The sequence below is a fragment of the Musca domestica genome, unplaced genomic scaffold (assembly GCF_030504385.1).
Source record: "Musca domestica strain aabys unplaced genomic scaffold, Musca_domestica.polishedcontigs.V.1.1 104, whole genome shotgun sequence".
Lineage (NCBI taxonomy): Eukaryota > Metazoa > Arthropoda > Insecta > Diptera > Muscidae > Musca > Musca domestica.
In genome coordinates, this window is record NW_026712121.1 from 1,143,200 (window position 1) to 1,161,380 (window position 18,181).

Here is an 18,181-nt window from a genome sequence, read left to right on the forward strand (position 1 = left end):
TCTGTCAAGCTCTTATCATCACCCAACTCTTATATAAAGCTATATATATTTCATATTGTTTGCCCAGGCATAATAGCGCACCTTTCCAATAACTTCATTTTACGTTTTGAAATTTTAAGGCGTTCCTCATAGGTTTACGCCGCCCATGTTGACCTTTACACAAAAGCTTCACTTTGACTTGTTAAAGGTTGAATTCTTTTCAAAAGAAATAATAATAACAAAAGACAAAAACAAAACCCAACAGCACACGGCGATCAACTATGAATTCTGCAATAGCTCTGAATACTTGTCACACAAATTCCCCGTAGCTGAGATGGGGATGGGGGCGGTGGACCTTGAATGCAAGTCATGTAATTAAAATTGAAATAAAAAAGACATTGAAACTCGAATTATTGTTGGATGTGTATTAGCTTCAAATTTTTTTTCGCCAATTGTTTTTCTCTTTGCTTTTTTTACAAAATATCTTCGTAGTCATCGAGTCAATAGCAATACATTTTTTTTCGCATATTAGAATGATCTAATTACAAGCCAACTAACGTCTTAAGGTCAAACCTGTCATTCATTCATGCAACACCGGACTGAACTTGAAATGTTCGGATTTCATTACCACGCCGTGCATATATTTCTCTCCGTCTGTCATTTGTTCGAAGTGCAATGATTCTCATTAGACGCACATACAATTTGGTTTAACATAGAATTTTCACATCGCAAATATCTTTCATTCATTCGAAGCATACGAAGAGTGACTGCTGCAACCTCCACCTCTTCGCCACCCAAGCGCAGTAGTCTGTCATGTCATATGACTCATTTAATTGCTGGTTAAATGAACATTTATTTGAAACCTTTAAAAATGTTCTTTGTCGAATATAATTATGATTTTCAGTGTTTCGGCTAATAATTTTAAGGGAAGCAATTAAAAGGTTGGTGGCTTCAATCATAACCCTATCAGATTTGGGAAGAAAAATTATTGAGAATATATGTACGAATCCATTCGACAAGTAAAAAATTCAGAAATAATTTAAAAACCAGTAAAGAAAGTCCTAAAGTCGGGCGTGGCCGAATTAATGACACACTACACCAATTTGCTAATTTAGTAGAGCTCCGCATAACAATTAAAAGTTTTTATGGGAGAATTTAATTATACACGCTATGATTATGATTGTAATTTAAAGTTCAAAGTACTAAATATGCCGAAGCATTTGTATCTTTTAAATTCGAACTTGTATTGCCCATTTGGTGAAAAATTAATTTGAAATCAGATAAAAATATATATGGGAGCTATATCCAAATCTGAACCGATCTCGATAAAATTTGGCAAAGATATTTCTGAGCTGTATTTGATATATTTCCCTGAATATTCTTGTTACGGAGTGCATATTACGGTTGTGGGTAACAAATATAACAAATCGGATTAACAATATATATATGGGAGCATAGGTATATCTGAACCGATCTTCACCAAATTTGACATACCAGCTTCTAGACTCAATTCGGTCGTAAGTGCCAAATTCCATCCCATTTAGACAAATATTAGACGTTTGGTACACAATAAAAAGTAAGTCGGACGAATTTATATATGGGAGCTATATCCAAATCTGAACCGACTTCGACAAAATTTGGCAAATGTATTTCTGAGCTACATCTATATCTATAAAAGAGGAAAATGTTTGTATGTTTGTTTGTTTGTTTGTTTGTTTGTTTGTTTGTTTGTAATTTATGGACTCGAAAACCGCTGAATAGATTTTCCTGAAAATTTCCATATATACTGCAACATCGCCTGAAAGTAACATAGGCTATATACATTTTTGAATTTCCACTTGGAACTGGAGATATAGCATCAGAATCGGAGGTACCTCCCAAAACTTTAGATTTTATATGCACATATCTATTGATTGGTTGAAGATACAGTCTCCAAATTTGGAATACGTAACGGAATTTGGAACAAAAATAAGTTTGCCAAACTATATTGTAATCGGTTCAGATTTGGATATAGCTCCCATATATATTTTCGACCGATTTCGTTCATTTGATGCCTCAAACACAATATGAATGTTCGATTCCAATGAAATTTGAAATGTGTGACGGAATTTAATCCGAAAATAAATTTGTCAAATTATATTGAAATCGGTTCAGATTTGGATATAGCTCCCATATATATTTTCGGCCGATTTCAAGCATTTGATGCACCAAACACGCTATGTATCCCCAATTTCCATGAAATTTGAAACGTGTGATAGACTTTATTTAAAAAATGGATTTTCCAAATTATATTGAAATCGGTTCAGATTTGGATATAGCTCCCATATACATTTTCGGGCGATTTCATGTATTTGGTGGACCAAACACTATATGTATTTCCAATTGTAATGAAATTTAAAATAAGTAACGGAATTGGGAACCAAAATGAATTTGTCAAATTAAATTGAAGTCGGTTCAGATTTGGATATAGCTCCCATATATATTTTCGACCGATTTCATGTATTTGATGCACCAAACACGCTATGTATCTCTAATTTCAATGAAATTTGGAATGTGTAGCGGAAATTAAAACAAATATACATTTGTCAAATTATATTAAAATCGGTTCAGATTTGGATATAGCTCTCATATATATTTTCGACCGATTTCATGTATTTTAGGCACCATACACGATATGTATGTTCGATTCCAAAGAAATTTGGAATATGTAACGGGATTTTTATTAGAAAATAAATTAGTCAAATTATATTAAAATCGGTTCAGATTTGGATAGAGCTCCCATATATATTTTCCGCCGATTTCACATATTTGATGCACAAAACACGATACGTATTTCCGATTCCAATGAAATTCGGCATGAGTGGCTAAATTTGGTACAAAAATAAATTTGACAAATTATATTGAAATACGCTCTGATTTGATTATAGCTCCCATATATATACTCAGCCGATTTCACATATTTGATGCACCCAAAGCGGGAGAGACGAAATCTGGCACCAGAAAAAATTGCCAAATTATATTGAAATCATTTGAGGTTTGGGTATAGCTAAAATATATATTTCGGTCGATTTCTTACATGTTATCCACAAAACATGATGTATATGACCGATACCAATGAAATTCAGAATGTGTGGCGGAATTTGGTTAGAATAATAATTGTGACAAATTAACTGGAAATTAGTTAAGATTTGAATATAGCTCCCATATATATATTCTCGGCCGATTTCATATATTTGACGCACCAATTTCAATAAAATATGAAAGGTGTGGCGGAATTTGATGAAAAAGTATTTTTTTTAAATTATATTTAAATCGAATCAGATTGGGATATGATTTTAATAAGAACCATTGACCCACAACGCTTTAGGCTAACACTAAAAAACAACACAACAATTAATTTGAAATACGCTTATTACGGCGAAGTATGTTACTATCTCGAATTCACTAATTGCAATAGAAATGTCACTCAACTTCAAAAGATTGCAGTTTACTGCACGCTGGATATAAATAATGAAATAAATAACTGAAATAACTGATTACTGCTTTTCTAATGGTTTTGTTTATTTACGCATTAAAGTAGTGCAATAATTTTTTTTTTTAAATTTGTTTTTTTTAACCATAACATAAATTAAATTTTGAATGCAAATAAAATCAAAAGGGGTGGCGAAGTGCACCGGGTTCAGCTAGTCTATATATATAAATGTAAGTTATGTTAGTTACTACGCTTATAACTTAAGAACCGCTGGACTGATTTTAACGAATCACACAAATTTGGAATTGTCTCCTCTCCGAAAAGGATAATATCCAAAAAAATCGCGTAAAAATGTGATATATTAGAATTTTCATTTTGACTTTTGAAATGTACAATAGTAATGTTTTATTTTGCATGATTTTTTCCATTTTGACTTACTTTTTTCTAATGTACATTTGTAGTGTTTTTAAACCCTACAACACTATGTGTTGGGGGTATTATAAGTTTGATTGGGCCAAAAATTATGTAACACCTCGAAATATTGGTTTCCCACATAGGAAAGTATATATGGATCTTCCTAGCTCGCCGAGCTGAGTCGATCTAGCTATGTATGTCCGTCCGTCCGTCTGTCCGTCTGTCCGTCTGTCCGTCTGTCCATGTTAATTTGTAATCACTCTACAGGTCGCAATTATGGCCCGATCTTCACGAAATTTAGAATGTAGGTGGGTTTGAGGTCAGAATAGAACCCTATTTCTTTTGGAGATGATCGCCAAATGTTTAGGGGTTGAAATGGACCAAATACTGAAAAAATGTCGGATTTTGCAGTAGCTATACAGGACGCAATTATTGACCAATCGACGAGGAATTTCGCATGTAGCTAGAGTTTAGGGCAGGAAAGAAGCCTACCAATTTGGGTGGTCATCGGATAATATTTAGCGGGTAAAATAGAACATATCTTTTGTGTTGAAAAAATTCAAAATTTTTCATTAAACCGCGAATATTTGAAATCCCGGCTAAATCACAAAGCCATGACAAGGCTACTTCTGATCTTTACATTGATGTTAACATCCAACAAATCGGATATATAGCAAAATATGTGCGATATATATGTCTAACAAAGAGGATATGCTTGAAAGATCTCTTATATGTCGAGAACGGCTGAATTGATTTCGACAGTTCTCATTAATTCAGAATGGCCTCTTGGCAGGAAAGAAAAAACGTCTAAAAAAATCGCATAAAAATATCTCTCTATAGATGAAAATATTGATTTTGTAACATTTTCTCATATTTTTTCAATTTTGTCATATTTTTGGCATATTTTCATTTTGAATTAAACATTTGGTAATATTTCTACAGCTAACAAAACTAAGTAGTTAGGATATCAGGATATAATATACAGATCGCATTTATGGCCCGATCCTTACGAAATTTTGCATGGGGATAAGATGAGGGTCAGAATAGAAGCCTACTCTTTTTGGAGATGATCGCCATATATTTAGGGGTTGAAATGGACCAAAAACTGCAAAATTTGTCAACAGGTCGTAATTATTGCCCGATCCTCACGCACATTTGGATGGGGGTTAGCGGACATTGCAAAAGCCAAGCAGTTTTGGATGACCATCCCAAAAATATTCAATGTGCGAAATAGTTTGACAACTTTTGTAGACAAAATACGAAAATGTCCATTCCGGTGACTTTTTGGAGAATTCACAAATACAGGAAAGACGCAATTCTGACTATTTCGTTAACGCTGATTTCGTTGCGTTTCAGCCAAAAACCAATAATAAATGTTAATCTTTTGCCACGTCTGAGGGATTATAGGTCTTTGGGGAATATTGGTTCCAGATCTAGGAAGACCATTTACGTGCAATATCTACCAATAAATTGGAAACGAGCAAATTAGTTTAAGTTGCTATTATTCGAAAATTAGAGAATGAAACCTGATGGTTTTCTTTTATTATTTGTCACAATATCTTGTGGAATTCTTTCGAGTTTCTCGCCTATATAAACTGTATCGTTTATTATAGTGTTGTAGGGTATTCAACGGTCGGCCCCGCTCGACTGTAGCCTTTGCTTACTTGTTTATATTTTATTTTTGAATTCGAATATTAATACCAATTTATTTAATTGACTTGATTTCTTGAGAACTGAAATTGATAACGGGTTACATGGAAGTGTAGTACCGAATTATGTGGTGGCGAAACGGAATAGATGATATCGAAATAATTTAACGCGGTCACACGAAAGTTAAAAGATAATTACTTTTTCAAAATCGCTAGAAAAAATCATGAAAAAGAATTCTCAAAAATTCTCAAATCGGGAAAAGATCGAAAAAAATTACAATGGAATCGAATTACAAAATAATAGTACATTCTATTGACAAACTTTGTAAGGATCTTTAAAATGAAATAAGTGTTAAATAGGATGTTAACTGACATATACCCTTCAACTCGAGGGCCTACATCGTGGTTCAGCTGGAAAATGCGCAGACATTTAAACAAACAAAAATGACCGAAAAAGACTAATGGGGCTCATTTCAAAGCATGGACCTTCTTCTTTCATGTGACAATAATCCGTCCAATGAGAGCTCAAAATGCAAAATTCTTTGAGAGTACAATCAGTAAAATACCAAATTTAAAGTGTGCAAAATAGTAGAGCGAATGGGACTTTTAGTATGAAAAGGATTTATATCCTTCCAGAAATTCTTTCAAAACATTCAAGATTACTTAAATCGCTTTTGCAGGTCTTGATATCGATCATGACTCACGGATAAGGGTACAACCCGATTTCATATTTATATAACCATCTATGATTTAAGCTATTTTTGGGGTCTTGGCCACTTTTTCATTTTTTTGGCCCTTATTTGAAATTTTCAAAGTTGGTCTTGACCACCTTCATCAATTGATTTAGCTAAAAAATTTTATTTATACTACCCTGTGGTAGGGCACCATCATACAGATAATTGTCACACAGGAAAGTTTGGAGTATCCCCAAGTCCACTTTCACATCTAATGTGTGGTCAGAAAAGAAAATTTTGTATTCTATTGAATTTTTAACCCCCAAGAGAATATTGGTTAGGTATAACCCTCATATGAATGTATCCCTGATTCCAGTTATGACTGTGGTCTTGGCAACGTTTTTCAACTGATTTGGCTATTATTTGGCATCTTGGCTTTTCTGTTTCGAGGGTCTTGACCACATTTTCCAATCGATTTTGCTGTATTTAGGCTACTTTGAGAGTAGAGAACCATTGTACAGAAAAATGTCAACATACGTAAATATTTTGGTACAGTCCCCAGGGCCGCCGATCTATTGTGATTTTTACCGATTGGCGGACGACAACACGGGAATTGTTTAATCGTCATTTACTATGAACAAGAACATAGACTTTTTGGGGACGCTAATGCGCAATTTGAGGTGCTAAGGCGTAATTAACTTATTATTATTATTTTGCCCTCCTTCCATAGGTATTTATTTCTATTTAGTCGGATCAATATTTATATTAAAATTTGTTCACCTTTAAAATTTGCATTACAGACTAGAACTACGGGCCGGCAACGCGGACCGGGCCAGCTAGTTTGATATATTTCCGATTATTGACCAGACATAATACCCTTACCACTATGTGGTGTAGGGTATAACAAGTTATACCCTCTACCAATGTTCGATTATTAAAATACATTCCGACTTCTGTTTCTGATTATTCGAATTATTGACCCTCTATGGAGTCGGTTTCGAAGGAATGGGTCAATATTGTCCATTTTGTATCGGAACTAAATAAATATGATATAAATATTGCGACGAGCCAGGTTTGGACTTTAGTTTTCAATTCCGTCACCTCATATGAAATATCTGATAATATTTTAGAAAATGTTAATATGTGCCTGAGACACCGGACATAGTCGACCGACGTATTCCATTTTTATACTCCATCTAATAGAGATGCAAATATTGGTATGGACAAATTTTCAAGAAAATTGAACATGTTTATCCAATTTTATGGGAAATCATAAATTCCATATTCATCCCAGGTTTCTGATTGAGAGATATACAGGGTGCGATAAAAAACTGCAACAAAGTCAAAAGCCATATTATTTACATTTTTTTTTTAATTTTTGTTGCATGAAAGCAAAAAATGTCGGAAATAGCATCAATTTTAGAATAAGTTCAGATTTGTTCCAATTGGTCACCATTGGCACGAATTATGGACCAGCATAGTCAATTTTCTGTCACAGGCTGTAGAATCCATTACGAACTTCAAATACGACATCTCAAACAATTTCGGTGGGTTTTGTACCTAAACTCGTCAAAATGCCGAATATAGGGACATACTGATATATGGGGCCTATACGACCTGAATAATTTTCTGTCACAGACGGTAGTTCCCATTACGAACTTCAAATACCAAATTTGAAACAATTCCGGTGAATAATGATACTAAGATAATCAAAATACCGAATATTGGGAGGTACCGTTATATGGGGGCTATACGCTGTTTTCTTCCACCTGCACAGACAATTTTCCGTCTTAGGCTATAGTGTTTATTTCGAACTTCAAATATTTTATTTGAAATAATTCCGGTGAATAATGTCGCTAAAATCATCAAAATACCGAATATCGGGAGGTACCATTATATGGAGGCTATACGACGACGTAGACCTGCACAGACAATTTTCTGTCTTAGGCTGTAGTATTCATTACGAACTTCAAATGCCAAATATGAAACAATTCCGGTGAATAATGTGGCTAAAATCATCAAAATACCGAATATCGGGAGGTACCGTTATATGGGGGCTATATGAAAATGTGGACCTACATGACCCATTTAGGAACTTACCTTTACCTTACTACCTTACTAAAATATACATGTGTGCAAAATTTTAGCCTTCTATCTCAATTCGTTCGAAAGATAGCGTAATTACAACAGACAGGCAGACAGACAGTCAGAAGGACATGGCTAAATCGTCTTAGAATTTTACGCTGATCAAGAATATATATACTTTGTTGGGTCTGACATGAGAATTTCGAGGAGTTACAAACGGAATGACAAAATTAATATACCCTCCATAGTATGTTGGAGGGTATAAAAATACACAATTTGCAGACTTATTTCCATAAAATATATTTTACATGCAATACTAGACAGAGCCCTTATTCTCCAGGGGTCAATATGTCTCCAACGCTTTGCCAAACCAACCTGCCGGCAATATTTTTTCTATCTACAAATCATTTTCTGTCATTGAAAAGTTAAATTAAAATATTCCAAATTTGTGTTTCATTCATTTTGGTTCAATTTTTTTTAAATTTTAAAAAAGAAAAAAAAAAAAAAGAAATAATGGTGGAGAATCTTTCCAAATTTTTAATTTGTGGACTTCTAATAAGTTGCAGAGGTAAGAACTATCATTCACTAATGAGAGATCTAAAATTTTCTTCGTCACGGAAGACCGACGTGCGATAGTCGAATTTGGTCCATCTTCAAGCGTTTAGTAAAAAATGTCATAATGTTAAAATTTATAATCCGATCCAGATGATACTAGAATTATCCAAAATGTTGACCCGTTGTAGGAGATATTTTGGATGTATTGTCCTGGTTTTGTAAACGTTCATTTCCGAACTAGGCTTGAAACAAATATTGCAATGGGCAAAGGTGTAGCAAAACTAAGACTCTTTTTTTGCCTTCATTTGGGCAACGTCGTGATCATTATTATATCCTCCACCTGGAAAGGAGGGTATATTAACTTTGTTCGTTGTAGACCTCATAAAGTATATATATTCATAATCAACATAAAATTCTAAGTCGATTTAAGGATGTCCGTCTGTCTGTCCGTCATAATGGGTCCTAGTTCGTCATTAATGGGTCCTAGTTCGTGTGGCGAAACATTGTAATTATATTCCCACGTTTTCGTATAGCCCCCATATAACGGTACCTTCCGATATTCGGTATTTTGATGAATTTGTCTAAAAATTGGTAGTTGTGGGTCATAAAGTTTCCTTTACCCTGATGAGGAGGGTATTAAAAGATCGGCCGGCCGAATTTAATGTTTTTTTATTGATTATCAGCCTCAGCCATAAGGCTATAGTCGGTACATGTCATTTGATACGGCCAAAACGTGTCTTATCTGAAGTGCCCTTCCGTCCGATTTGGTCCAAACTTTGTGCATCCTAATATTGTTGTGAAAATTATGTCGAGTTCGGAGATGGGTAATATCGGTCCACTCCTGGTAACTTCCCCACAAAAAGTAAACATTTTTACAGACAATAATTATACCCTCAGTCATATGGCTGGAAGGTGTATATATTTGATACTGCCAAAACGTGCCTGATCGAAATAACGGTTTAAGACACTAAGTCTCTTTTGACCAAACCCGTTTCAGGACATTTGGGTGTCTGTCCATCTCTCTGGCTCTCTGCGCACGATAACTCTCGAAGGGAGCATCCGATTTATTGCAAACTTGGTACATTGTCATTTTATTGCAAAGCTCACCTTGAGTTCGGAGATAGGCAATGTCGGTTCACTCCTTCTGGTATCTCCCAAAAAAAAGGTCGAAATTTTATAAAAAAAAACGAAAAAAATATTTCACTGCATACAAAGAGAAAGGATAATCCGATTTTGCTCCAACTTTTGCAAATCCTAATATCATCAGTGCTAGGCCAGGCCATCATGTAACTCCTCCACAAAGGGTCAACGTTTCGAATAATTATAACTATTATAAAATGTGATGTAACTGGCCGATTGTCTTCAAATTACACACACCCCATTATTTCTACTAACAGAAGATCTGCTGTGAAGATGGGATATATCGGTCCACTCCTGGTACCTCCCTTACATTGGGTCAAAATTTCGAATAGCCATGAAACTCGTAAAACGTGAAATTACCGTCAGGATCGTATTAAACTCAACACAAACCAATTTTTTCTTTCCAGTCAAGACCGTTGAGGAAATTATAGACATCGGTCCACTTCTTCTGGTTCAAAATATCGAATAACCAAAACGATTATTAAATCCGAAATAAGCATTCGATGTCCTTTATATTTCACACATCCCATTATTTCTACTAAAACAAAATCTGCTGTGAAGATGGGATATATCGGTCTCCTCCTTTTGGTACCTCCCCCAGCTCATAAAACGCGAAATTAACATTCGATTCAATTTAGACTTGGCACATCTCAATATTTTCCTCAACACAATGATATAAAAATGGTAGAGATCGGACCACATCTTCTGGTTCCTCCCTCACAAAGAGGCAAAATTTTGAATAACTAAAAATAACCATCCGGTTCTCCTCAGATTTCATTTATTTCAATTTTCATTTGGTTTCCCCTGCCTTCCTCATTCTTCTCTTCTATTTTCAGTCTTGCCATTGCTTGCAACATGCCACCTTAACAATATACGGAATGAGTGGCATGTAATTTTGGAATTTAAAAATGAAGAATTGAAATTATTGCGTCAAGAGCCAATAGCCAATGGCACCGTACTCTATATGGTCTGCAATATGAACGATATTGTGGAAATGCGATGTGAGAATGGCCAACTGATATCGGATACGCCATTAAATTTTTGCTATAACCATCTAAGACCCGAGCTAAAGGCAGAAACCGATAGCGAATTGTGTCGCCATCAACTGTATAGGGTTGGCTATAACATTCGCTGTCGTGATCGGGATTACTTCTTCACCACATATTCGGTGTGTTTTGATCATCAGAAGATAAGATCGGTGTTTACCATCAGTGAAGCCTATCCATTTGGTAGATATTGAAGTTTTGGGGGGAGAGTTTCAAATGGTTTAGTAATTTCCGTTTTGTTTTTCTACCTTCAAGTTCAGGGGCGACCATTTGGCATGCAATTTGATCCCGATGAAATTTTTACCATGAACATATTCTCGGCATACAACAAACGTAATATATTTGCCAATTTTCTAAATCGTTTGGGCCACCAACAATCCTATATGTCCCCCAACGAACAGGAGAGGCGTTTCGATCGCGGTCACTTGACAGCGGCTGGCGACTTTATGACCAACACCCTAATTGCCTCAACATTCAAGATGATCAATGTCATACCACAATTTCATGCCATCAACGATGGCAATTGGCGTCTGATGGAAGAGTGGGCGCGAAGCCCCGCAAATACTCCGTCCAAGGTGTGCAGTGGTGCCTTTAATTATATCCTGCACCTAACGAATGCCGAGGGCCAAGAAGTACCCATCTTTTTTCTTGACGAACGTATTCCAGTTCCCTTGTGGACATTTAAAGTGGTGTTAGATCGCAATGGTGAGCGGACGGTGTTCGTTCAATACAACAATATTCATGATAGTAGGGTGCCACCTCAGCTGCCTGCTGACATTTGCAGAACGATCGCGTGTCCATCGACATTGCGTCTAACTCCCTCGAATTTTTTGGGTTACACCTATTGTTGTGATCCAGGACATTTTATGAATCAAGTAATGCCCAATTTGCGAGGATATTGTTAGGGGTGAAGTGAGGTGGAATTACTTGGAGTTGAATTATGAATTTGTTGGTGAAAACATACAATTAAAAAACAAATATAAATCGAAATCGGAAGGTCTTTAGAATACTTCACTTTTACAGCAAAGCCCTGAAAAAATATTTTTTGGTCACTTTGCAAGGAGAATTGCTCTCATAAACGGTTGAAGTGGAAAATGAAGTTCTTCAAATAATGTTTTTGCAAATATCACCAGTAGGTCTTCTCATAGAAGAGCAGAAGATCTTCTCATGGAAGACCAAAGTGAGTTCACGTAAAAAACGGGAAAGTCTCATAGAAGACCAGAAGGTCCTCTCATAGAACACCAGAAGGTCTTCTTACAGAAGACCAGAAGGCCTTTTTATAGAAGAGCAGAAGGTCTTCTCATAGAAGACCAGAAGGTCTGCTCATAGAAGACCAGAAGGTCTGCTCATAGAAAACCAGAAGGTCTTCTCATAGAAGACCCGAAGACCAAAGGGAGTTCACGTAAAAAACGGGAAAGTCTCATAGAAGACCAGAAGGTCTTCTCATAGAAGAAGCAGAAAGTCCTCTCATAGAAGAAGCAGAAAGTCTTCTCATAGAAGAAGCAAAAGGTCTTCTTATAGAAGACCAGAAGTTCTTCTCATAGAAGACGTGAAGGTCTTCTCATAGAAGACCGGGAGGTCTTCTCATAGAAGGCCAGAAGGTCTTCTCACAGAAGACCAGAAGGTCTTCTCATAGAAGACCGAAATGTCTTCTCAATGAAGTCCGAAAGGTCTTCTCAATGAAGTCCGAAAGGTCTTCTCATAGAAGGCCAGAAGGTCTTCTCACAGAAGACCAGAAGGTCTTCTCATAGAAGACCAGAAGGTCTTCTCATAGAAGACCAGAAGGTCTTCTCATAGAAGACCAGAAGGTCTTCTCATAGAAGACCAGAAGGTCTTCTCATAGAAGACCAGAAGGTCTTCTCATAGAAGACCAGAAGGTCTTCTCATAGAACACCAGAAGGTCTTCTCATAGAAGACCAGAAGGTCTTCTCACAGAAGACCAGAAGGTCTTTTCATAGAAGACCAGAGAAGGTCTTCTCATAGAAGACCAGAGAAGGTCTTCTCATAGACGAGCAGAGAAAGTCTTCTCATAGAAAACCCGAAGGTCTTTTCATAGAAGACCAGAGAAGGTCTTCTCATAGAAGACCAGAGAAGGTCTTCTCATAGACGAGCAGAGAAAGTCTTCTCATAGAAAACCCGAAGGTTTTCTCATAGAAGACCCTAAGGTCTTCTCACAGAAGACCAGAAGCTCTTCTCACAGAAGATCAGAAGGTCTTCCCATAGAAGACCAGAAGGTCTTCTCGTAGAAGACCAGAAGGCCTTCTCGTAGAAGACCAGAAAGTCTTCTCACAGAAGACCAGAAGGCCTTCTCATAGAAGACCAGAAGGTCTTCTCATAGAAGACCAGAAGGTCTTCGCATAGAAGACGTGAAGGTCTTCTCATAGACGACCAGAAGGTCTTCTCATAGACGACCAGAAGGTCTTCTCGTAGAAGACCAGAAGGCCTTCTCGTAGAAGACGTGAAGATCTTCTCATAGAAGACGTGAAGGTCTTCTCATAGAAGACGTGAAGGTCTTCTCATAGAAGACATGAAGGACTTCTCATAGAAGACCAGAAGGTCTTCTCTTAGAAGACCAGAAGGTCTTCTCCTAGAAGCCCAGAAGGTCTTCTCCTAGAAGACCAGAAGTTCTTCTCCTAGAAGACCAGAAGTTCTTCTCATAGAAGACCAGAAGGTCTTCTCATAGAAGACGTTAAAACTTAAGGTCTTCTCTAAGACCAGAAGGTCTTCTCTTAGAAGAACTAGGGATCTTGTCAAAGAAGTCCAAAGGGTCTTCCCACAGAAGATCCAAAGTTCTTCTGAGAATTTCAAATAATTCCCTACTTTAACGAAAATCGTGGACTATGTATTTTTTTGGAACACTAAACAATTATTAATTAATAGGTTGGACACCACCATTTTCAAATAAACTTAGCTGTCTACAGACATTATCTACTCCATGATAAGCATTCATTTTCGCATTTAAGTTTCCGTTTTGTAAAAAAGCCAAGTCCTAAATTACATTAGGCCTATTTTGTTTGTTTTTGTTGAAAATTACCCCACCACAGATAGACATCTAACATTTAGTTGCAGCAAAGACATTAAAATAATAGTCGGGAAAACCCCCCTCCAAATGCTGTTGATACATTTTCCAGCCAACTATGGATCAACGCAACATAATTGTGCCACACAATTTATGACAGCAATTTTGAAAGAAACGTAAAAATCGCAAACAAACGTTTCGACTCTATTGTAATGCGACGATGACGATAATTGTCGCACTCACTCACTCACTCACTCGCATATGCTCAAATAATTTGTCACCAATTCATAACTCACAACCTGATACATAAATAAAAAAAATTAAAAATAATGCCACCAAATGTGTATGAACGAACCAGCGAACAAATGTATGAACGAACAATTTGTTGTAAGTTGAGTGAGTGCATTGTGCGCAACACATTTGGCCAGCGCAACGGAGCTAAATGACTGAATGAATGCAACAACATGTGTAACATTTAACATAAACTCAAAATGATTACATTTTTTTGTAATATGTAGAGGGATAAGTGTGTTTGTTTTTCATTACATCATTTTAGACCAATTTTGTTGGCATAATTTAGAAAAGAAAAAATTACATTTGTAAATAATACAAATTAAATTAGCTTCAAGTGTTTGTTTGTTTGGAAGATACCACAATGAAGAAGTGTTAGGAAAATGTTTTGTCTCCTTATATGAAATCTTGGTAACTAATTGTAGAGAGTGATTTTTCAAAACAGAGGTTCCAATCAGAGCACGAAATCAATATTTGAATTGATACTACGGTCCATATACAGGGTGAGATGAAAAAACTGCATTCAACTTAAAACTGCTGTCATTTCTAAAGCACTCGCCCGACAGCTGTTAAAATTATTCCAGTGACACTTCGTTATATTGTTACAGGCGTAAATTTTTGTGAGAATTTTCCAGAAAAATAGTTATTCGTCATGGAATTCAAGCGTGATTTCTTTATGTTTGCCTAGAAAACCACAAGTGGTTATCGTTAGAGCACTCCAGCATTTAAATGTGAATAAATCGTTTGTGTCTCGTATCATCGTTCATTACCGTGATACTGGTAGCGTAGCCCGACGTCAAGGAAGTGGGCGGTAAAAAACAGCAACATCAGCAGAAATGGTTCGAAAAATAGAGAAGCGACTTGATCGATATATCGCATATCGCAATATTTCATTCGGCAAATATTGAAAAATGTCCAAGAACTAACACCGCAACAGAAAGAAAATAGACTCAAAAGAGCTAAAGAATTGTTTCGCTGAAGGTGGTGATCTGCCGAATTTGTTTTTCTCCGATTAGAAAACATTCGTCGTCGAGCAGTTTGTAAACAAACAAAATGATCGTGTTTGCTTGCCAAAGAGGTTAGCGGAAAATGTGCAGCTTCGGTTGGCCACCAGAACTCAAGGGCCTGCCATGGTGATGGAGTGGGTGCTGATGTCGAACTTTAGGGTTAAGAAAACTTCTAAAATTGTACCATTTAGTACTATGTGAATGGATAGAGTTAAAAATTAAAAAAAAATAAGTAAAAATAAGTAAGCAAAGGCTATAGTCGTGCGGGGCCGACCATGTGATACCCTACAACACTACAATATGTTAGATGCCCTCTTACATCCAAATCTATTTTGGAAAAAAATCTGTTTTCTGTTCATTTGAACCCCTAAATATTTTGCGATCATCTCAAATGCAATAGGCCCCTCAGTATCTCAAATTTAGACTCATCTATATGATTTGCTTGTATACGATATGCTGCTATATTCGTCAATGAAATCAGCATAAAAAAGCCAGAAGTTCGCCTTTTGTTTATTTCGGATATCGCCTGTAAGTAATGTTAGTATTTTTTTACACGAAAGTAGTGGTCCATTCTACCCGCTGTCCTAAACTCTAACTTCATTTGAGATTTCGTGTCCTTTGGTTTTTACTTGTGACCTTTATAACGGGTGAAAAATCAGGAAAAATTTTAGTTGTTGGTCAATTTCAACCCCTAATATATTGCGGACATCTTTGAAAAAATAGGTCTAGCCCTTCTGAGTCTAACCCTACCCTTGTGAAAATTTTCGTGAGGATCGGACGATAATTGCAATTTGTATATAATAACCCCAACCTGTGTTGTAAGGTGTCAAATTGAAAAAATCGCATGCGATAAAAAATATGAAAAAATAAAAATATGTCACAAAATATTAGAAAATCTATATTTTTTTAGATTTTATTCCTTTATATCAAGAGGGCATTCTGAATTGACAAAATTTGTCAAAATCGGTCCAGCCATTCTTGAGATATAAGCATTCTAACTAACATCGCCTTCCTTTGTATATACACATTGTATATATTTCGCTATATATAACCTATATATTTCGTCTATTTGTGGTTTCGGCGGGATTAAAAATATTCGCGGTTTAATGGAAAATTTGACTTTTATTTAACGCAAATGTTGTGGCCTATTTCACCCACTAAATATTACCCGATGACCATCAAAATTGGAAGGCTTCTGCCCTGCCCTAAGCACTAGGACCTGTAGGAATTTTTTTCAGTTTTTGGTCCATTTCAACCCTTAAATATTATGCGATTATCTCCAAAAGAAATAGGGTTCTATTCTGGCTCTATCCCCACCTCCATTCTAAATTTCATGAAGATCGGGCCATAATTGCGACCTGTAGAGTGATTACAAATTAACATGGACAGACGGACAGACGGACGGACGGACATACATACCTAGATCGACTCAGCTCGGTGAGCTAGGAAGAGCCATATATACTTTCCTATGTGGGAAACCAATATTTCGTGGTGTTACATAATTTTTGTCCCAATCAAACTTATAATACTGCCAACACATAGTGTCCACCTTAGGGTAATGGAAACACCAGAACCAATTATGACCCACAAATACCAATTTTTAGACATATTCGTTGGAAAATGTGGCAAAAATCATCAAAATACCGAATATCGGGAGGTACCGCTATATAGGGCTGTTTAAAAGTATGGACCTATACATACAATATTTCGCCAACGAAGCTAGAACTCATTATGACCAACAAATTTAAATTTTTAGACAAATCCGTCATAAAATGTGACAAACACCATCAAAATACCGAATATCAGAAATAACCGTTATATGGAGGCTATAACAAAGCGTGGGCCTATACATACAATGTTTCGGCGCACGAACTAGAACCCATTATGAACTACAAATCCCAATTTTTAGACATGAAAAAATATGGCAAAAATCATCAAAATACCGAATATCGGAAGGAACCGTCACATGGGGGTTATACCAAAGCGTAGACCTATACATGCAAAGTTTCACCACCGGAGCTAGAACCCATTATGTCCAACAAATACCAATTTGTGGACAAATCAATGAAAAAATGTGGCAAAAATCAAATACCGAATATCGGAAGGTACCATTATATGGGGGCTATAACAAATCGTTGACCTATACATGCAATGTTTCGCCACCGGAGCTAGAACCCATTATGACCAACAACTACCAATTTTCAGACAAATCCGTGAAAAAGTGTGGCAAAAAATGTGGCATCAAAATACCGAATATCGGGATGTACCATTATATGGGGACTATACCAAAACGTGGACCGATATATCTCATTTTCAATATCAACCATTTAGAGACAATAAAAATTTTTCTGCTAAATTTTGACGCTCTACGTCAAATAATGTGGGCTGTATCGGGATTTCAACAGACAGACAGACGGACAGACAAACGGACATCGTTAAATCGTCTTAGAATCCTGATTATGAATATATATACCTTATGGGGTCTACGACGAATATTTAGGGATGTTACAAACTGAATGACAAAGTTAATATACCCTCTTTTCAAGGGTGGAGGGTATAATTAGTATGAGAATCAAGGTTGGAAAAAAGTTTGATATATGAAGGTGGAGTTGGGTATGTGTATAAGGATTCTAATTATTCTAAATGGTACTAGATGTGGAACAGCTTGGATTAGAGTGAAAGAAAGAAAAGAGAAAGAAATTGAGAAAAGAGAATGTTTCGGAAATGGGTACTATGAACGTACAGAAAGTGAAAAATGCCACAAAATGTGCCGTTGAGATAGAGTTGGAATTGATATAGAGTTCGAATTCTGAAATTTGGTATCAAGATCACTTTTGGATTATACAGTGT

The 18,181-nt window shown here is 36.2% G+C and overlaps 2 protein-coding genes across 3 annotated transcripts in view; both read left to right on the plus strand.

Annotated features, from left to right (window-relative positions):
• The window catches only part of LOC101892224 (uncharacterized), a 185,916-nt gene that overhangs the window by 63,122 nt on the left and 104,613 nt on the right, over positions 1–18,181 (plus strand). The gene's annotated exons all lie outside the window — the stretch shown is intronic.
• LOC101891877 (uncharacterized) lies at positions 8,766–11,930 on the plus strand. Its single transcript, XM_020037412.2, has 3 exons — positions 8,766–8,841; positions 10,805–11,197; positions 11,270–11,930. Exons 1-3 carry the CDS (start codon positions 8,787–8,789, stop codon positions 11,917–11,919), a joined length of 1,098 nt encoding a protein of 365 aa, XP_019892971.2. The 5' UTR covers positions 8,766–8,786; the 3' UTR covers positions 11,920–11,930.

Excerpts from the sequence above, each read along its gene's own strand:
- LOC101891877 (XM_020037412.2), top strand. The coding sequence starts at position 8,787 with ATGGTGGAGAATCTTTCCAAATTTTTAATTTGTGGACTTCTAATAAGT. Across the intron at positions 8,842-10,804 it reads ACTTCTAATAAGTTGCAGAG|TCTTGCCATTGCTTGCAACA; the intron begins GTAAGAACTATC and ends TTCTATTTTCAG. Across the intron at positions 11,198-11,269 it reads CAGTGAAGCCTATCCATTTG|TTCAGGGGCGACCATTTGGC; the intron begins GTAGATATTGAA and ends TCTACCTTCAAG.